We start from the raw sequence: 19699 nt of genomic DNA, 5'->3' as shown, positions 1-19699 counted from the left end.
CATGGTTTCATAACCCCAGCTCCAGGGGACTCAACAAGCACGCACATAGTACACAAACACTCATGCACGCAAAACAGTCACATGCATAGAGTAAAATAAATACATCTTTTTTAAAAATTAAAGGAGCTAGGTGACGGTGGTGCACACCTTTAATCCTAGCACTCGGGAGGCAGAGACAGGTGGATCTCTGTGAGTTCGAGGCCAGCCTGGTCTACAAGAGTGAGTTCCAGGACAGGCTCCAAAGCTACAGAGAAACCCTGTGTCAAAAGAGAGAAAGAGAGAGAGAGACTGAAGAGATGGCACAACAGTCAAGAGAACTTGAGCACACTTGTGCTCTTGCGAAGACCTGGGTTCAGCTCCCAGATCTATATGGTGACTCACAACATGTTGACCTCCTGGGCACCAGATATGCATTCGGTGCACATATTACATTCAGGCAAAACAGTCATTCACATAAGATGAAACGAATAAATTTTTTTAAAAATTTTTTAATTTCTTAATAACTCAGAGCAGGAGGGATGGCTCGGTGAACAAAGGCACGTGCTGCCAAGGCTGACAACCTGACTTTAATTTAATCCCCGGGACCCAAACAGTAGAAGGACAGAACTAACTCCTATAAACTGTGCTCTGGCCTCGACACATGCGCACACCATCCCCCACCCACAGACACTCACTAAATTAATGAATAAATGTAATAAAGAATAAATAGGGATGCGGCAATGGCTTAGTGGCCAGGAGAAGTGGCTGTTCTTCCAGAGGTTCCTGGGCCACACAGTGGTTCAAAGATGTCTGTAACTCATTTCAGGAGGTGAGATACCGTCTCTGGGCCTCCCTGGGGAGTCAGGCACACACATGATGCATAGACATACATGTGGGCAAAGTCCACATACATATAAAATATTAAATTAGGCTCTTCAACTACTCATCAGGATGAAAAGTGCTTTCACTTCCATCCAAGAAAACACACACACACACACACACACACACACACACACACACACACACCTCTTTTCTACCGCCTTTCTGGAGTTGCTAACAGGACAGTAACAGTATCTATTCTGAATTCCTTACCAGTTCACATTTAAGTGTTTGAAGGAACTGCAAAAAGGTGTTGTGGGATGCTTCCTTTCATCAGAGTAACATCTTAATGAGGAACCAACTTTATCTCCAGAGCAGTAGGTATCCAGATCTTCTATCAATTAAAAAAAAAAAATTACACAATGACATCAGATACTAATGATCTCATTCTGGCCTCATAACAGTAAGACACCAAAATCACTGATTTATCGGTCTCTCTAATGAGAATACACACTAGATTTCATGTTGATATGGGGCCTGACTACACAATGCTTTTCCATCCTTATGTGACCCAGGCAATGACTCTACTGAAATTGTGCCTTACCGACGTCTCACATCCTTATTGACCCAGGTGATGGCTCTGTACAGTAAGAACAGGCATCTTTAAGTCTACCGCACAAGTTAAAACCCCAGAGAGCAGAGAACTGATGGGGACCAGGTGTGTTACCTGGAAATCAGAATGCAGCCTTCTTACCTCCTAACATGGTCCTCAAGCATTTGTTTCTTAACAACTGTAAGCCTATGTCTAAATCCAATGAAAAGGAAAACACTTCAGATAAAATAGATTACTGTCTTAGTTACTGAGGGCTTCTATTGCTGTGAAGAGACACCATGACTTTGGCAACTCTTAGAAAGAAAAAAACACTTAATTGGGGCTGGCTTGCGGTTTCAGAGGTTTAGTCCACTATCTTCATAGCAGGGCATGAGTGTGCAGGTAGACATGGGTGCTGGAGAGGTAGCTCAGAGTCTAGATCCACAGGCAGCGGGAAGATACAAAGAGCCACTATTCCTGGCTTGTGCTTCTGAGATCTCACTTCCTCCAATAAGGCCATGCCTACTCCAACAAGGTCCTGCCACCTATGGCCATTTTATTTGAACCACCACAATTACTGACTCAGTTAGCTGGTATAACCTACCACAGCAAATGTCCATACATTATTTACATTTCAAAAAATTCAAACTAGCTGGGCCTTGTGGTGCAAACCATAATTACACTACGTGGGAGACTAAAACAAGAAGTTAGACGACAGCCTGGGTCTCCCTGTTGGCTTCAGTGATCAATTTGACACTGCACAGGGTTATCCGAGAGACACATCTAAGGGACTGTGGGCTTCTTCTTCATTGCTAACTGAGGTACCTGTGGACGGAGAAGCCCTAGTCAGGAGATCTTGGGCGAGTAAGAAGCTAGCTGAACAGAAGCTAGCAAACAGCCAGGGAGCAGCGTTCTTCCAAGGTCTCTGCTTCAGTTCTTGCCTCCAGGATCCTGTGTGAGCTCCTGCCTGACTTCCTTAGAAGCTGATGTAATGGGAGGTAAATCAACGCCTTCCCAAGTTGCTTTTGGTAACTGTTTTTATCGCAGCTACACAAAGTAAATTAGGGCTCTAGGCTGTGTAACAAAGCCCCTTTCAATGTTGATAAAATTTCAAGATTTAAGAAGTCTAGGAAAATATGAAATAACCTAGTAAACCATCTGATGGACTTTTTCATGTTTTAATGTAAAGACCTTCAGAAGCTGGGGTGCAGAAGCTGAAGAGACAAGCGAGATAAGTGCAGGTCATACAAATTTCCATTCTTGGTGCTAGTCATAACCAACCCCACATCTGAACAAAAATTTTAAAAAGATAGGACTTACCATTACTCATTTCTGTAGATTTAGTTTTCATTTTATGTGTGTATCTCTGTGTGTGTGTGTGTGTGTGTTTGTCTGTGTGTGTACCACGTGTGCGCTGGTGTCCACAGAGGCCAGCACAGGGTATTAGGATCCTCTTTCCCCTAGGGCTGAAGTTACAGGTGACTGTGAACCTGGCATGGGTGCTGGGGAAAACTTAGGTTCTTTGGAAAGCAATGCGCTTTTTTTTTTTAAATTTTATGTGGATGAGTGTTTTCCTTGCATGTGTCTGCGCACCACAGTACCTGGCAAAGGCCAGAAGAGAGTATCAGATCCCCCGGATCTGGAGTTATAAGGTTTGGAGCTGCCATGCGGGTGCAAGGAATCACACCTGTGTCCTGTGCAAGAGCAGCCAGTGCACTGAACCATCCCTCTAGCACCCAGTGTGCACTCTAACCATGAACCGACTCTGTAGCCCACCATTTGTTTCCTTCATTGATAAACTGTTTAATACAGTATGTTTTGATTGTCTTCCCCCTCCCCCAACTCCTCCCAGATCCTCCCCATCTCCCTACTCGCTGAACTTGGGTTTTTCTCTTTCTTTTTTTTTTTTTTTTTTCTTGAAGATACACATATTTAGCCAGGCATGGTAGCACATGTCTGAAATCCCAGGACTAGAGAGGCAGAGGCAGAGATAGGAGCATCTGTTGCAGATTCAAGGCCACCCTGGTTTAGTTCCCAGCCAGAGCTACAAACTGTAAAATAAATTCATAAAAGCAAGCCTATTTGTGTTTTAAATTCAATTTGTGTGATGTGGGATGGATGAGAACATTTATGTGGAGGTCAGAGTAGTTTTGGGAGTTGGTTCTTTTCTACCAGAGGCTCCCCTCGAATCGTTTATCTTGAGCAGTAAGCGTTTCCACTGAGCCATCTTATTCTTTTTTTGAGAAGGGTCTCACTTTGTAGCCCAAGCTTGCCTGTCACTCAAGATCCTTCTGTCTCAGCCTCCCAAGTGTTAAGATCATAGACTTGCATTATCATTCCTAGTTTGCAAGGGAGTGTTGTACAAGAAAAGCTCAGTCCAAAAAATTAGAGGCCTGCAGATAAGAGTTCAATGGTAGAATGCTTACAGGGTATGACAAGTCTTGGACTTGGAGGTCAGATACAGTGGATGTACACGTGTAATTGCAGTGCCTGGGAGGCAGGGACAGGAGAAAAGGCAACCCTTGCCCACATCAAGATACATTCTTGGTTTGCTGTACCAGTGTTTACTTATTGGTTTTTCAAGACAGGATTTCTCTGTAGCTTTGGAGCCTGTCCTGGAACTCACTCTTGTAGAACCAATTGACTGAGATCCACCTGCCTCTGCCTCTGAAGTGCTGGGATCAAAAGCATGTGCCACCACCACCTGGCCATTTTTTATTTTAAATTTTACTTAGGTTTTCTTTTTTCCAGACAGGGTTTTCTCTGTGTAGCCCTTGCTGTCTTTGACCTCTCTGTAGACCAGGCTGGCCTCAAACTTGGTTTTTCTCTTTCAAAAGAAAAAAAAGTTAAGAAATAAAAACAAAGCAAGGGGAAAAAAAAACACAACACACACACACACACTAAATAAAATGAAAAACAAAAATCAAAAGATGAATAAGGCAAAAAACGTCCAAAGTAAGATGAAACAAGAAGTCCACAGAAATACCAAAGCTTGTTTTGTGATTGCCAACAACTCCTGGGCACGGAGTCTGCCCCGAACTCATCTCTTCAGACTCAAGTTTTCCTTCAAGTGGCTTGGTAGGTAGAAATTACTTAAATTTGGTTTTATTGTGTAATGTTTTTCTTTCCCCATTAATTGCCACTGATAATTTTGCTGGGTATAGTATTCTGGGCTGACATCTGTGATCTCTTAGTTTTGTAAGCCCCTCTGGCTTTCTGAGTCTCCATTGAGGTGTTATTCTAATGAGCCTGCCTTTATGTGTGACGTGGTCTTTTCCCCTTGTGGCTTTTAATATCCTTTGTTCTGTACATATAGTGTTTTGATTATCATATGTCACAGGGAATTTCTTTTCTGGTTCTGTCTATCTGGATGCTTCTTATACAAGCATCTTTCTTTAGCATGGGAAAATGTTCTATGATTTTATTTAAAATACTTTGTCAGCTTTTACTCGCAGCACTTGAAGAGCTGAGGCAGGCAATCTCTGAGACTGAGACTAACCTGGTCTACAAGCAAGTTCTAGGATGACCAAGACCACACAGAGAAACTCTGTCTTAATCACCCCCTCAAAACACTTTTTTTTTCTGTGCCTTTGATCTGGATTTATTTTCCTTCTTCATACCTATTATTTATAAGTTTGGTCTTTTTATAGTCTTCCAAATTTTTCTGGATGTTTTGTGCTTGAATTTTTTTATATATATATTTAACATTTTCTTTGATAAGAGTTATCCATTTCTTCTACTTTGTCTTCAAGACCTAAAACTCTCTCTTCCACGTCTTCTAATCTGTTAAGAAGATTTACCTCTGAGGATTTTGATCTCTTAAACTTTTCATTTCCAGTTTTATTTCAGCTTGGGTTTTCTTTAGTAATCCTATTTCTGCGTTTATGTTTTGGCCTGTTTACATGATTTCATTCAGTTCTGTTTTCCATTTTCATTCGAGGCATTTATTCATATCCTCTTTAAGGTTCTTGAACATACTTAAACTGATATTCTGAAGTCTTCTTCTCATGCTTTGTTAAAATGTATCTCAAGGCCTACAGCAATAGAAACACTGGCTTCTGAAGAAGGCATGGTATATTGGCTATTTGTATTTTTACGCTAGGATGTAGGCATCTAGGGTTTTGATATTTGAGGTAGTTCTGGTATAACTGCATGGTTTTGTCTCTGCTGTTCCAGTCTTTAGCTGTTGTCCACTCTATGTCCTAGGCTAGTAGAGACTGCTTCTGCAGATTGAGGCTGACACAAAAAGGAATGGAGATGAGCTAGAAGGGAAGGCTGAAAAGGTCAGTAGCAAATATCTAAGGGGACCCTCGGTCCAGACCAAGAGGTGGAATCCCCAGAGAAGGGGGTGAAGGCTGAGGGTCAGATGGGAGATCTAAAAATACCCTGGACCAGCAAGGTGGAATAATAGTTCTGTACACAGTGAAGATGTGTCTTTGCTAAGGTGCCTTCTGATTAATTTCCGAAAGAGCTAAATGGCCAATAGCTACGCAGGAGGTATAGGCAGGACTTCCAGGCAACAGAAAGGACTCTAGGAAGAAGAGAGGCAGAGAAGCCAACCAGACACAGAATGGGATAGAGGTATGTAGATTAATATGGGCTAATTTAAGTTATAAGAGCTAGTTAGGAGCAAGACTAAGGTGTAGACCAAGCTTTGATAATTAATAAGATGTCTCCGTGTCATTATTTTGTGGCTGGCTGGTGGGACAGAGAAAGACTTGTTACAGACCAGCACCAAGAGGCAGAGTCCCAAGGACTAAAGGCAGGGGGATGATGGGATTCCTGCAACACGTGCTGCAGTACGGCCCCATTGCCCATTTTATAAAAGGCACATGTTTTAATCAGTTTTCCCAAAAATTTTAATCTAAGAAATTTACAGAAATATATCTATCAGGGAGCAAATACAATTTCTCTTCAACCCTTATAAACGCATAGCTGGGAGAAACACTGGTGATCACAGACAAGGTAATAAGAGAAAAGCAAGCAAGCCTATTAAAGCATACAGTACACATCACGCAGGAGAAGCCTCAATGAAAGGCTATTCAAATCACAGCTTAGACATCTGGTGTACATGGAATCTTCAATATAGATTAGTTATTATTATTATTGTTTGTTTGTTTGTTTTATGGTTTTGGTTTTTCAAGACAGGATCTCTCTATGTAGCCCTGGCTGTCATGGAACTCACTATGAAGACCGGGCTGCCTCCGCCTCCTGAACGCCAGGATTAAAGGCCTGTGCTTCCACCGCCCAGCCAAGGTTAGGTTTTTTTGTTTTGTTTTGTTTTGTTTTTTTGGTTTTTCGAGACAGGGTTTCTCTGTGGTTTTGGAGCCTGTCCTGGAACTAGCTCTTGTAGACCACGCTGGTCTCGAACTCACAGCGATCCGCCTGCCTCTGCCTCCCAAGTGCTGGGATTAAAGGCGTGCGCCACCACCGCCCGGCCAAGGTTAGGTTTTTAAAGAACTGACAGGGCACTGGCCAGCAAGCCCCAGGGATCCACCTGTCTCCGCCATCCTAGCAATGGGGTTACAGGAATATACTTCCAAATCTGGCTTTTACACGGGATGGAGATCCAAACTGGGGTCCTTATCTTCTGCAGCCAGCGTTTTACCAAGGGAGCCATCTCCTCCGTCCTCATGAAGTTTTTCCTGATTCTTCTTATAGTGTTTATATCAAAGGGGCATATTTGGGGGGGGGGGTGGCATCGTAGCACAGAAACATCACAGAGTGCAGAAGAGAGATGACAATTCTGTTACAAAAGGATTCTCAAGAAAGAGAAAAAAAAAAAAGGTTTTCAAATGCTATTTATAAATCATAGACCACAAAGCTACACAGACACTGGCAAGAGAAGCTGAAAGCTGCTAGTCTCCTGAAAGTCTGCCGTGGACTCCAGACGAGAAAGAAGCATCCTCCGTCCATGCCCACAGATGGAGTCATATAAACCCCGTGGAATCACAAATGGTCTCAAAGGATGCTTAGGGTCACCACAAGTGACTACAAGACAACCTCCTCATTTCGAGTCCAAGTCAATCTTTCTAAAAAGCCTTCCAGTCTCTCCACACTGGCTCTGTTAGCAAGCAGAAATAATCCCCCTTTTTCTAATACATTCCTAAGGCTCTGGGCATCTATTGTCAGTCCTTTTTGATTATTACTTCAGCAATCAACTTGAACTGTTTTTTATTATCATTATTAATGATCTCATTCTGTCCGTAGACTGAACTTTGATATTCCAGAAACATTATCCGTTCTTCCTCTTACTTCGCACGTACTTTTCTGAAAGTGCCTGGACTGGAATCCCTGCCAAAAGGGTGTTTCACCGAGAGTGTGTTTTTTTTTTTTTAATTTATCACCAGAGAGCAGTTTATCACCTACCACTATATAACATACTGTGGAAATCAGATCTGGGCCTGCAGACTTACATGAATCAGATCAATATAGCCCTCCAGTCCACTAGTTAGTCCTCAGACCCAGCTCCCACACATGGATGAAATTAAGGACACTACTGATGCCGTAATTACCAAAATTTACTGACTATTATGTTTAACTAATAAATATAGCACTGAAGAATTAACAAATGGTTAATATTAATAAATTAATGGTTAATATTTATTACTGTAAAAAAAAGTTTTAGCTTATCAAAAAAAATTACAACTCCCAGGATAATTATGTTTTCCAACTCCATTCATTTTATAAATTTTTCCTTTAGTTTCTATCCTAGTAATCTTTCCTGCCTAAAAAGACCAACTAGTGTTCCTCACCCAATATCCAATGCTCAATTTCTAACATCGTCGAAAGCAAACATATCTGCTGGAGACATTGATTAGTGACCAAGCACTCGCTCAGCATGGATCAAGGGTCTGCTTTTGATTCCCAGCATCCCGGGGATAAAAAGAAAAAGAAGGTGCACATATTATAAATTAAACACACACCAAAAACTCTCATTAAATTTAATTTTTAAAGGCATCTCACACATTCATCCCTAAACTCACAATTATTATTAGGTGATTGCCAAATTGAAGTTTTTTTAAATAAAAAATAAGCAACACTAACCCTACAACTAAGCATTTACAAAAATCTCTCAAATGTGTTAAAAGACTCAAAATATTCTATTGGCTTACCTGGAGAGCTTAGAATTCTTCTTTTATATTTAGTCTGATCAAACTTGGAAAGCTCATGCTAGAGGGATAAAGAAAACACACTTAAACACTAAGAAATATTCCCTTAAGATATTTTTCCATCAATTACATGTTAATTACAAAGGTTAGCATGAAAAAGCCTAAGGGCTGCACCCTAAGCAACATTAGCATCCCTAATTAGACAAGCAAACATCATATACCTGTTGATTCATCAGAGTGGTCCACACACCATTCATGTCATAGTCCTGCCAAAAATACAAAATCAGAATGAAATCAAACCAGGACCCATCAGACAAACTCAACCTGGGAGGCATTCTATACAAAACAGACTTCGGCCTTGTCAAAGCATTAATGATTAAGAAACTAAATGTGGGCATCTGTTGTAGATCAAGGGCAACAGAGACAACTAAATGTCATGTTCAGACCCAGGTGGTATCTGCATCCGGAAAACCTTTCTACAAAAGGTCGTAATTGAGGTAATTAGTGAAATCTGAGTATGAACTATGCGTTATCCTGTATTATTGTAGCAATACTAAATTTCCTGGAAAATATCAATGAGGCTTTAAGATTTTGAGAACGTGCTTCGCAGGAAAACCAAAGTATGTGTTGTGACTGAATTAAGGTTATGTGAGGACAGAATGAATTTGTGGCATGGGCATGGGAACACTGAGATATACTGCTATTTCTCAAGAAGGGATTTTGGGAATGCAAACGTGGGAAGGAACTCGGGAATGCCTGCGAGCTTCCTCAACTTCTGGAGAACAGGGTGAAAGATGTTCCCATAACTCAGATGTTTTTCTGAAGACAACATTGTTGAACTTTCTTTTTTCTTTTTTTTTTTTTAATATTTATTATGTATACAATATTCTGTCTGCAGGCCAGAAGAGGGCACCAGACCTCATTACAGATGGTTGAGGGATTTTGGGAATGCAAACGTGGGAAGGAACTCGGGAATGCCTGCGAGCTTCCTCAACTTCTGGAGAACAGGGTGAAAGATGTTCCCATAACTCAGATGTTTTTCTGAAGACAACATTGTTGAACTTTCTTTTTTTTTTTTTTAATATTTATTATGTATACAATATTCTGTCTGCAGGCCAGAAGAGGGCACCAGACCTCATTACAGATGGTTGTGAGCCACCATGTGGTTGCTGGGAATTGAACTCAAGACCTTTGGACGAGACCAGCCTGGTCTACAGAGCTAGTTCCAGTACAGGCTCCAAAGCCACAGAGAAACCCTGTCTCGAAAAACAAAAAAAAAAAAAAAAAAAGACCTTTGGAAGAGCAGGCAATACTCTTAACCGCTGAGCCATCTCTCCAGCCCCCATTGTTGAACTTTCTAAAACCTTGAATTTGCTAGGCTGTGAAGCAGGCTTCTCAGCTGAACCGTAAACTCCCACCTCTGTTATCAAAGGAGGTGTGATAATAAAAATAAGCCGCACGGAAACTTCAGGGCTGCAAATGGTTTCCCGCTTCAGTTCTTCCAGCTTTCATCGGAGATGCGATCCAGCCAACCTCTCACAAAATACTAGCAAATTGCCAGAGTGGAGGGTCCCGCAGCAAAAATGGCAAGACTCCCCTGGTGAGCGGCGCAGTCAAGGGAGGGCTACACGAATGCATATTGCCACAACTTGTAAGTTTGCAATTATTCGATGTAAGCTTTCCCGAAAGACCTATGTCGTCTTCTATGCCTGCTGCACTCGGGTCCAGGCCAGCAGGACCGAGGCCACGCCCCGTGCATCCCGGCGTTTCCCCCGAGGGAGGACGCTCTCCGGCGAGCCGCTCGAAGGAGGGCGACCGGGGCCCTCCCGTAGCAGCCCGCCCGCCCAGCGGAGCTCACTGCGGCCTCCACTCCCCTCACCTCCACGGTGCAGCTTCCCGCCAGGCCGTAGCGGCTTTTGAGACGCTCCACTACCATGTCCTGCCCGGGTGGCTTGACCACCCTGCGCTCCATGGTGGGTCGCTGACCACGGTCGCCCGGGGAACCGCGCTCACAGGCGCGTCGGGGCGGGCAGTACGTCACGACGCCCGGCCCCGCCCCCGGGGGCGCTGGAAACCAGCAGGAAGAGGGGTGCGAGGACTCACTGCTAGCCAGTTCTTTTGTCCCTTCCAGATTCTTGTCCTTCGGTTCCAAGTCTCCGCCCTCCCCGACCCGCCCCGCGCAGTAAAAGAAGTCTTCGCGCGAGCTCAGAACCGGCCCTCAGGAGGGCGAGTGTCTTCAGCACACTGCGGGTCAGCGGGTTCCCCGGGGCCTGGGGTCACGTGGGACACAGGGTAAAATGTTTACTGTGCATAGAACTTGCCCAAGCACACTCTCTTCATCAAAAGAAAAATCAGGACATGTCTGAACACTAGGCACATGAACTGTAGCCATTTTACCTTTACAATTCCTTTGCCTGTTTCCATAAATTTGGGATAGGCATAAATTTGGGTTGGAGGCAGGAGGCCGGCCAGCCTGGGCTACACGGTCATAATCAATTGGGACAGCTGTCTCAGCTACATAGTCAGAAAAACTCCCTGTAAACATGTAGTTTGGCTTAAAACAAAAACCTTTCCAAAGCCCTACAACGCACACAGTCGGGGATTCAACCTCATCGTACAAGCGTGTACTTGTTCAGTTTCAGTTACTCTCTGGCACACATTCACACGAAGAAATTCCAGTAAGAGCGCGTGTGGACCAGCACCCCTCAATTCTTTAATTTCCCTTACTGCTGCAAAAGCTGATACTTCAGCAAGTAAACAGCAAACTTACTACTAAAAAAACTGCTTGAAGATCACATTTTGCTATAAAATACCATCTAAACTGTTTTGTTTTCTTTTGCCAGATTTTAAATGCGCACAGAAAATCTAGCCAGTTGGAAAAGAAATGGCTATCAATGTGGTCACCATTATAACAAGTCACGTTGTTCTGAAATATATCAAGTATCTTATAAAATACCTCAAGCGTCTTTTAAACTTCTTTGTTGGCGCTGGATAGCTCAGCCATTAAGAGCACTGACTGCTCTTACAGAGGACTTGGGTTCCAGTCCCAGCACCCAAAATGGTAACTGCACAGGTTGGAAACACCTATTATTAACGCCAGTCCTGGGAAAGTTAGTTTAACACACCAATCTGCCAAGTTTTTGAAAGATCTTTAATAACCCTAATAGTTTGAAAAAGCAAAACAAGTATAGAGTACCTTAAAAAAAAAATTGCAACTATGCATAGTGGGAACATGCCTGGAATCCTGGTGGAGGTAGTGAGATCAAGAAGAGTTCAGGTCCAGCCTCAGTTACAAAGCAAGTTCAAAGTAATACTGGACTACAGATGACTTTTTTTTTAAAGACATTTCCGTCTACTTAGACTAAAATGATGGCATCAACTTCTCAGCTGAAAAGTTTCAGTACTTTTATGAGTTTATATTACGCAGTTTTCCAAAGAAGTCACTAAATGTGCACGGTTCCCTTTACGACGACAACTTCAGGCAGGTTTACTTCATGTACCTGACTGTGGAGTAAGTATTTTTCCACAGTGATGCTATCCCACAACTCATTACATAAGCCATAACCTTCCTTGCCCTCTTCTAATAGTAAAACACAAGAAAACAGAAAGGACTCAATACTCAAGATTGGAAAATACAAAGTTTTATGGTCTAACTAGATTCCTTTTAGTTCTACACCAAGCAGGCCCATAAGAACATGCTACTCAGTGTTTATCACTTTGGATGTGAAGTGTGAGCTCAGAGTGCTGGCCTTTAACATCTCACTTACATCAAGTCACAAGAGGAACAGACACTGAGATGCACAAGTAACCAATGTTTTAAATGTCATGGCTGTTATCAATTATCACTTTATTTCTGCTACAAAAGTCACCAGAAAAAGGTACTGCAACAATCTAATATAAAGCAAATCTTTAACCAAACAACATGGTATAGATCTTTTAAAAATATTCATACTTTATCACAAGAACTAGAGAAAAATTCAATTCTATCATCAGGACCAAGCTGAAGTTTCTGAGGTAGTAGAGACAGGTAACAGAAAAGTGAATGGAAAGAAGGAAGAAGGATGGGGGTGAGGGGATGATCAACTTACTTAAAATGTAAAAATTAATGTCTTCAAAAGGGAACTATATAGCTTAAGAAAAGACGGATTTCTACTTAAAAGTTAATTTTTAACTATACAGGAGCATAAAAATTACAGAAGAGCACTTTGGTTAACTCAAATCTTCTGTGGCTCTATCCATTCATAAATGAGTCCATACATAAATGAGCACACGAATAGTTAAGATTACCATATATATATTTTAAATCTAAAATAAAATTATCTGAGTTATGGTCCCCTTATTCAATGGTAAGTACCATGCAGGAAATCCAAATATCTTAACAGGAATTAAAATAAGATTGCATATATAATATTCCTTCAATAGTCTGGGAAGCTCTATTGCTTTTAACAAAATTAGTATTAGCCATTTCTAATACATATGTCAGGAGTACATAAACACAAGTACACCTGAAATACACCAGTGTTTAAACTTTTATTTCATACCATGCAGTATCAATTATCACACATTAAAAAGTGACAACAGCTATAAGCTACAATTGTACATTTATACATCAGAAATGTCTGTTTTCAAAAGATGAACATAATTACCATATTGTCTGTAACAATTAAGCATCAATTCAACTGTTACTATAGATAAAATGCACTGTGAAAATTATTTTATAGCTGTCCACATTCTGTGATACTAATTCTTCGACTAACAGACCCTTTAGGAGAACCAAACGACTCGATCTTTCTCACAGTATCCATGCCATCCTTAACAAACCCGAACACTACATGCTTAAAGTCCAAATGTTCAGCTTTCTTCAATGTTATAAAGAACTGAGAATTGTTGGTATCCTGGCCTCGATTGGCCATAGATAACAAGCCCGGGCAGGTGTGTTTCACATTAAAATTTTCATCTTCAAATTTATCTCCATAAATGGACAGTCCTCCTGTTCCATCATGTTTGGTGATATCTCCCCCCTGGAAACAAAAGAATCTGTTAATACTGACTCACACATTAAAATACACAGAAATCATCATGACAGAGTGAATGACAAATGCCCTACTTAAAAATACATTTTGAAAACTAAGAAATACATTGTTTTGTGGGGGGAGGCTTTCCCTACATTCTGTTTCTAGTAGGTAACAAACATCAGAAATCTGAAGCCTTTCCATCTGAATGTGTGAAAAGGAGTAGGAGTGTCAAGTGCAAGCCAGCTATGGTATGGGAAAACTAAAAATTCCCAAGATGAGAATGGGGGCAAAAAGAAGAACCTGCTCAAGTTGGTGTGGTCTAGTCTTAGCAGATTTAACCGTGATGTCTGTACAGTGACACTTACCTGGCAAACAAAGTCTGGAACTACTCGGTGAAAAATAGAGTTCTTGAAACCAAAGCCCTTCTCTCCAGTGCATAATGCTCTGAAGTTCTCAGCAGTTTGAGGAACGATATCTGAAAATAATTCCATGATTATCCGTCCTAGAGGTTCACCATCCGCACAAACATCAAAGAACACCACAGGATTGGTCTCTTTTGATAATTCTGCTGCAAGGGATACTTGTCCATTTTGGAGTTTCAATATATTCTGTTGACATTCTTCAAATTTCTTCTTAAAACACTCAGTCATTTCCTTTGTTTTAAATCTCACTGCAAGTTGTTCTACTTTTGCTTCGCCATCTGTTAAGGGGAAGGATGGGGGAGAGAAGAGACTTTAATATCAAAGTAACTTACAAAGTATGTATATTTTATAGATTTCAGAAAAGTAATAAAATTAAAAGGTATTTGAAGGTAGCAACTCACCAGCATAGTCTGAGGCAGTCCACACTAAAGCATTATTTGAAACATTTAAAGGTTTCAATTCCATGGCTTTGGTAATAACATGGTTTGCACACACTTTAAAAACCTGGTCTCTTCTCATTAGGATCCGATAATAATTCTTCATTGTATGCCAAAGAATCTTTATATCTCCAACACCTCTCTCCTTCCACTGACTGACTTCTCTATCCCATCTATAAAGTTTGGCTCTCTCTTTGAACAAAATTTCTTCATCTTCTTCTCCAGATTTCACTTCTACCTATGACAACAGATAAGAATTATATAAGCTACTATATAAACAGCTGTTTATAACAAACTTCACTAACCAATGTCAACAGGCTTTACAGTATCACAGTAACTAACAACACTACAGACTAGTAATAATCTGACTTGGTTAAGCAGTAAAGATGTGATTTATCATTAAATATTTTTCTATTTTATAGTATTTTACTTCTCTTTGTGAAATAAAATGCCCTTAAAGGTCAGAAGAGGTTTCAGAAGTGCTGGCTCTCGCCAAGCATGGCAGTGTACACCAATAATCCCAACACTGGGGATATGGAAGCAAGAGGATCAGGAGTTCAAGGCAAGACTAGGTTATACGAGATCAGAGGGAATGTGGTTTTTCGCAAGGATGTGCAATAATCGTAGCACTCCAGAGCCTGAGAAGCAGGGAGATTACTACAGGTTTGAGGCCAGTCTGGGCTATACAGTGAATTATAGGCCAGGTAATGCTATGTAACAACATGCTGTCTCAAAAAACCAATGCTCCACCCAAAAGTGCTGACCCTCTCTCTTTTTATGCCACTTTTTCATTTTATGTATATAGTTCTTTATTCTGTGTGTGTATCTATGCACTGCATGCATCCATCGCCCGAGGCCAGAAAAGGGTATCAGATCCCCTGGAAGCAGAGTTACATGCAGGTGTTAGCTACCATGTGGGTACTGGGATTTAACCACTAAGCCATCTCTCCAAACCTTTTGTTGTTTCTTTAAATATGTTTTTTTTTTTTTATTTTTAATTCTTTATTTGTGCGTGTCTGTATGTAGGTATGTGTGCACGGATGTAGGTGCCTATAAAGGCCAAAGGCAGCTGGCAGATGTGAGATGCATGGCATGGATGCTGGGACCCAACAAGAACATCCATCCCTCCAGTCACAGCAGTGCTGTGTGTGTGATAGTAATTACTGAGACTGAAAATGGTCATGGGGACTGGAGAGATGGCTCAGCGGTTAAAAGCACTGACAGCTCTTCCAGAGGACCCGGGTTCAATTCCAGAATCCACATGGCAGCTAACAACTGTCTGTAACTCCAAGATCTGACACCCTCAGAGACATACAGGCAGGCAAAATACCAATGTACATAAAATGAAAGTTTAAAAAAATGGACATGGTAATTTTCCTAAAATAACTTTCATCTCTATTTTGTCCCTAAAATTATTTTATGAAGACACATGATCTCCTAAAGGCATAATAAAAATGCTTATGGCTCAGCAAGATGGCCAGTTAGTAAACATGCTTGCCACATAATCCCGACAATCTGACTTCAAACCCTGGAAAGCTATTCTGCCCTGCAATGGCACCGCTGAATGGACATACCTGCCTGTACTCACATACTCACTGTGGTACGTGCACACGCACTTCCTCTCTTCTTTCCCACTCCACTCTTTAAACACACACACACACACACAGAGACACACACACAATAAAAAACTAAAAAGAAAAAACAAGAATATTTCTAAAACTGCACAATTTAGCAAGCATCATTTACAAGAAAACTTCAGGGCAAAATAGAGCATACACTTGACTGGAACATGACTGCTAACATGAGCAAGGCCCCATAAAATCCCCAGAACTACACATGAAAAATTCAAAACAATTTCTACTTAAAGGCTGGAAATCTGGGCAGGAGATATAGCTCAGCAGTTAATAGCACTGGATGCTGTTCCAAAGGACCTGGGTCCAATTCCCAGCACCCTTCTGGTATCTCCCAACCATCGGTAACTCCATCTGTATGTAATTCCAGTCCAAGGGGATATGATCTCTGCAAACAATAGGTACACACATGGCACACAGATATGCATGCATGCAGAAGACTCATACACATACATAATAGTAATAATGTTTTAAAAGTCTGAAAATCTAATGTTTAACTCTTCTGGGAGGAAATGTAGGTAGCAGTACTAAAAGGAAGAATCAACTCAGGGAAAATTTTTATACTCAGGTTACTAGTAAAACATTTACTTCTTGGCACTTACCTCTGGTAGCGAGACTATAGGTTCAAAATGAATATCCTCATTATGAACGACTTCTTCATCACTGCCGTCTTCGTCTTCACCACCTTTACTTGTTGACTGTGTACCAAACACAGCCGCTCCAGTATTTGCCCACTGGAAATTTTTATCTGATAAATAAATTTGGTAATTAAACTTTGAATTTTGACTTTTTTATGTTTTGTGGATTACTTTCCAATTCCTTCATTAGTACACCTAGTTTTCAACAATGTCATAACACACCTAATTGAGAAGTTTAAAGTACTAATATTCTGAAAATTTGAACACCTATGAAACACAACTGACTTCAGCAGATTTACAGGATAAAATACTATTTTTAAAAACTGCAGCCAGGCATTATGGCACACCCCTGATCTCAACACTCAGGAAGCAGAGACACGTGGGTCTATGTGAGTTCAAGGCCAACGTAGTCACATAGAGTTCTAGCTAGCTAAGAAAACATACTAAGACCCGGTCTTAAAAAAAAACAACTCAGCATAAGTAAAACTATGAATTCTAATGTAAATTCATAGCAATCATTTCTAGAAGTTAAATGTTTTTCTATATGTAGCATGACCTGTGAAATATATAAATACATGAACTAATTTTTAAATTGTACTATTTATTTTCTTCTCCAAATATCTTAAACAATAATTTAAATGGTGCTATATTCACAATATTAAAGATCTTATGAGTAAATATAACGAAGTATAATGCTAATAAAACTTGAAACAGCACCCATATGGCAGCTCACAACTATCTGTACATAACTCCAATTCAAGAGGATTTGCCCTACAAGGCACTGCATACATGTGGTGAAAATACATACATGTAAGCAAAAGACACACACACATACAAAATAAATCTCTTTTTGTTTTGGTTTTGTTGTTGTTTGTTTGTTGTGGGTTTTTTTTATTGTTTGTTTGTTTTTGAGGCAGGGTTTCTTTGTCTGACAGCCCTGGAACTCACTTTGTAGATCAGGTAGGCCTGGAATTCAAAAGATCCACCTGCCTCTGCCTCGAGAGTGATGGGATTAAATGTGTGCAGCATCACATCCAGCAAATAAATCTTAAAAAATAAACACCAGTGATAAATAAGAACACTAATGTATAACTTACTCTAGCACAATAAATTAGCACAACCCTAATGCAGAGATCCAATTTGGCTTAAAAATATATAATCACAAATCCTGAAATACTAACAATCAAATTTAAGAACACAAACATTTAAAGAACAGTGCTGTCTAAATTGGGGTTATCCCAAACTGAACAGCATACCTGTATATGAAGAAAGGAAGGGCTAACTGCATTGAATTAAATTAGAGAAAATCCTTATAGCTATTATCATCAACTAAAACACTAAGCAAACCAAGGACAAGACCACTCCACTGACAATTACAACACGGAAAGGACTCCTTTTTCAATTACGCTTGGCTGACATGATCATTAATATCTTTCTTCTTCATCTTACCTTTAGGACCAAAAGCAAAATCCCCAGAATTACTTGAAGCCAAGTCTGCAAATGACAGTCCTGTACCACTTCCAAATCCAAACAGAACAGTCTTGCTTTCTCCTGGCAAAAAGAAAAGAATTTCCTATTTAATACACACATCAAAACCTTACGCACGACCAAGAAGGAACAGGATTCTCTCTATTCCAGGTGAGAGGAGAGGATGTTATAAACTACATTTCTAAAACTTAGTATTTATTCTTCTAAAATGCCTTTAAATTCAAGGCAAATTTTTGGGTTGGTTTCTTTTTTGTTTGTTTGGTTTGGTTTTTGGTATTTTGAGACAAGGTTTCTCTGTAGCTGTGGAGTCTTCCTGGAACTCGCTCTGTAGAACAGGCTAATCTTGAACTCACAGACAACTGCCTGCCTCTCATTGTATGTTACAAAATACATTAAATTTCAAGCTTATTTAGTAGCATTATTAAGTTTACAGGTTCTAGTCCCAACTAACACAAATTCTAAACCAAATTCACTTCAAAAACCACAGAGCTGTAGAGCTGTCCATACTAAGCTATGTTGTGGGACTAGTTTCTGCTTTGTCAAGTTTCTTCCGCCTTCAAACAAGCAAAGGCAAGATCTTTGAGGAAATCTGTACCAAACATTTTTTAAACATTTATTATTTGTAATTATGTGTTTATATGTGTCTGTGTGGGTAGATGGTCATCACTGCAAGCCCCCAAAGAAGTCAGAATGAAGGTATTGGATCCTTTGAGCTGGAGTTATACGTGAGCTGCCTACCATGGGTGCTGGGAACTGAACTCAAATCCTCTGCAACACCAGTAGGCACTTGAACTAATTTTTGTGTTGTCTTTACTATAAATATGCTCATATGTTTGCTCATCCGAAGTTTGGAGGTCTTGTCTGAATTCCACCAATGCATAGTTTCATGATCTGTAAAATTGTTTTGGCCTACTTAATTTTGTCTGAAAATGTAGAGGTTTTGGTTATGAAGTTACATTTTTGTCCCAGTATATTAAGATTCTAAAGTGCCCATAAATGTTACTATTGGTGACCTCCTAAGTTGGAACAACTTCTGGAAAAAAAACAAAAACAGGTAATATAATGTCCATATATAAAGAAATACAATTCTCAAAGACATTTCTTCCAACTTAGAAAAACTGAGGCACATAGTAATATAAGGAGTAATTACTGCAATTGACATTTTAGGACTTTTGAGGCTTGTATATATTATAGTATCATAAAAATTTTAAGCTCCTACTATAATTTATAACTAAAGCATTCAAGTAACACTAATATAACTCAAGAATAGTCAAGTAAAAACATCACATAACACCAAGAAGATGACCATACATACAAGCAAATCATTCTCTTCTATGCAAACAGGTCAATCGGCATACTTTGTATTCCCTAACAGCTTAAAATCAATGATAGGCTGGGAATGATAGTGTACACCTTTAATCCTAGCACTTGAGAGGTAAAGAAAGGAGGATCTCTGTGAGGTTAAGGCCAGCCTGGTCTGTATAGTGAGTTCCAGGTCATCCAGGGCTATACAAAGACTCCATTTTTTTTTTTTTTTTTTTTTTTTTGGTTTTTCGAGACAGGGTT

General features: G+C 40.3%; 2 protein-coding genes across 3 annotated transcripts in view; both read right to left on the bottom strand.

The window, feature by feature from the left end:
* Ccdc138 (coiled-coil domain containing 138) overlaps window positions 1-10493 on the bottom strand; it is a 53033-nt gene extending 42540 nt beyond the window's left edge. The window contains exons 1-4 of the mRNA XM_057751150.1: window positions 10382-10493; window positions 8724-8768; window positions 8506-8563; window positions 1072-1192 (exon numbers count right to left, since the gene is read on the bottom strand). Of these exons, the coding sequence (XP_057607133.1) occupies window positions 1072-1192; window positions 8506-8563; window positions 8724-8768; window positions 10382-10474 (317 nt within the window). The 5' untranslated portion in view covers window positions 10475-10493. The remainder of the gene's footprint in view (window positions 1-1071; window positions 1193-8505; window positions 8564-8723; window positions 8769-10381) is intronic.
* A 1634-nt stretch (window positions 10494-12127) lies between these two features.
* Window positions 12128-19699, bottom strand: part of LOC130862385 (E3 SUMO-protein ligase RanBP2) — a 56914-nt gene continuing 49342 nt past the window's right edge. For both annotated transcript variants that reach the window (XM_057751963.1, XM_057751962.1), the window contains 5 exons: window positions 18095-18196; window positions 16610-16755; window positions 14341-14614; window positions 13883-14217; window positions 12128-13523 (listed from right to left, as the gene is read on the bottom strand). In XM_057751963.1, coding sequence (XP_057607946.1) covers window positions 13218-13523; window positions 13883-14217; window positions 14341-14614; window positions 16610-16755; window positions 18095-18196 — 1163 coding nt within the window. In that variant the 3' untranslated portion in view covers window positions 12128-13217. The remainder of the gene's footprint in view (window positions 13524-13882; window positions 14218-14340; window positions 14615-16609; window positions 16756-18094; window positions 18197-19699) is intronic.

This window comes from Chionomys nivalis, chromosome 19 (assembly GCF_950005125.1).
Source record: "Chionomys nivalis chromosome 19, mChiNiv1.1, whole genome shotgun sequence".
Lineage (NCBI taxonomy): Eukaryota > Metazoa > Chordata > Mammalia > Rodentia > Cricetidae > Chionomys > Chionomys nivalis.
The sequence above is the reverse complement of the archived record's forward strand: the minus strand, read 5'-3'. Positions and strand labels throughout refer to the sequence as shown.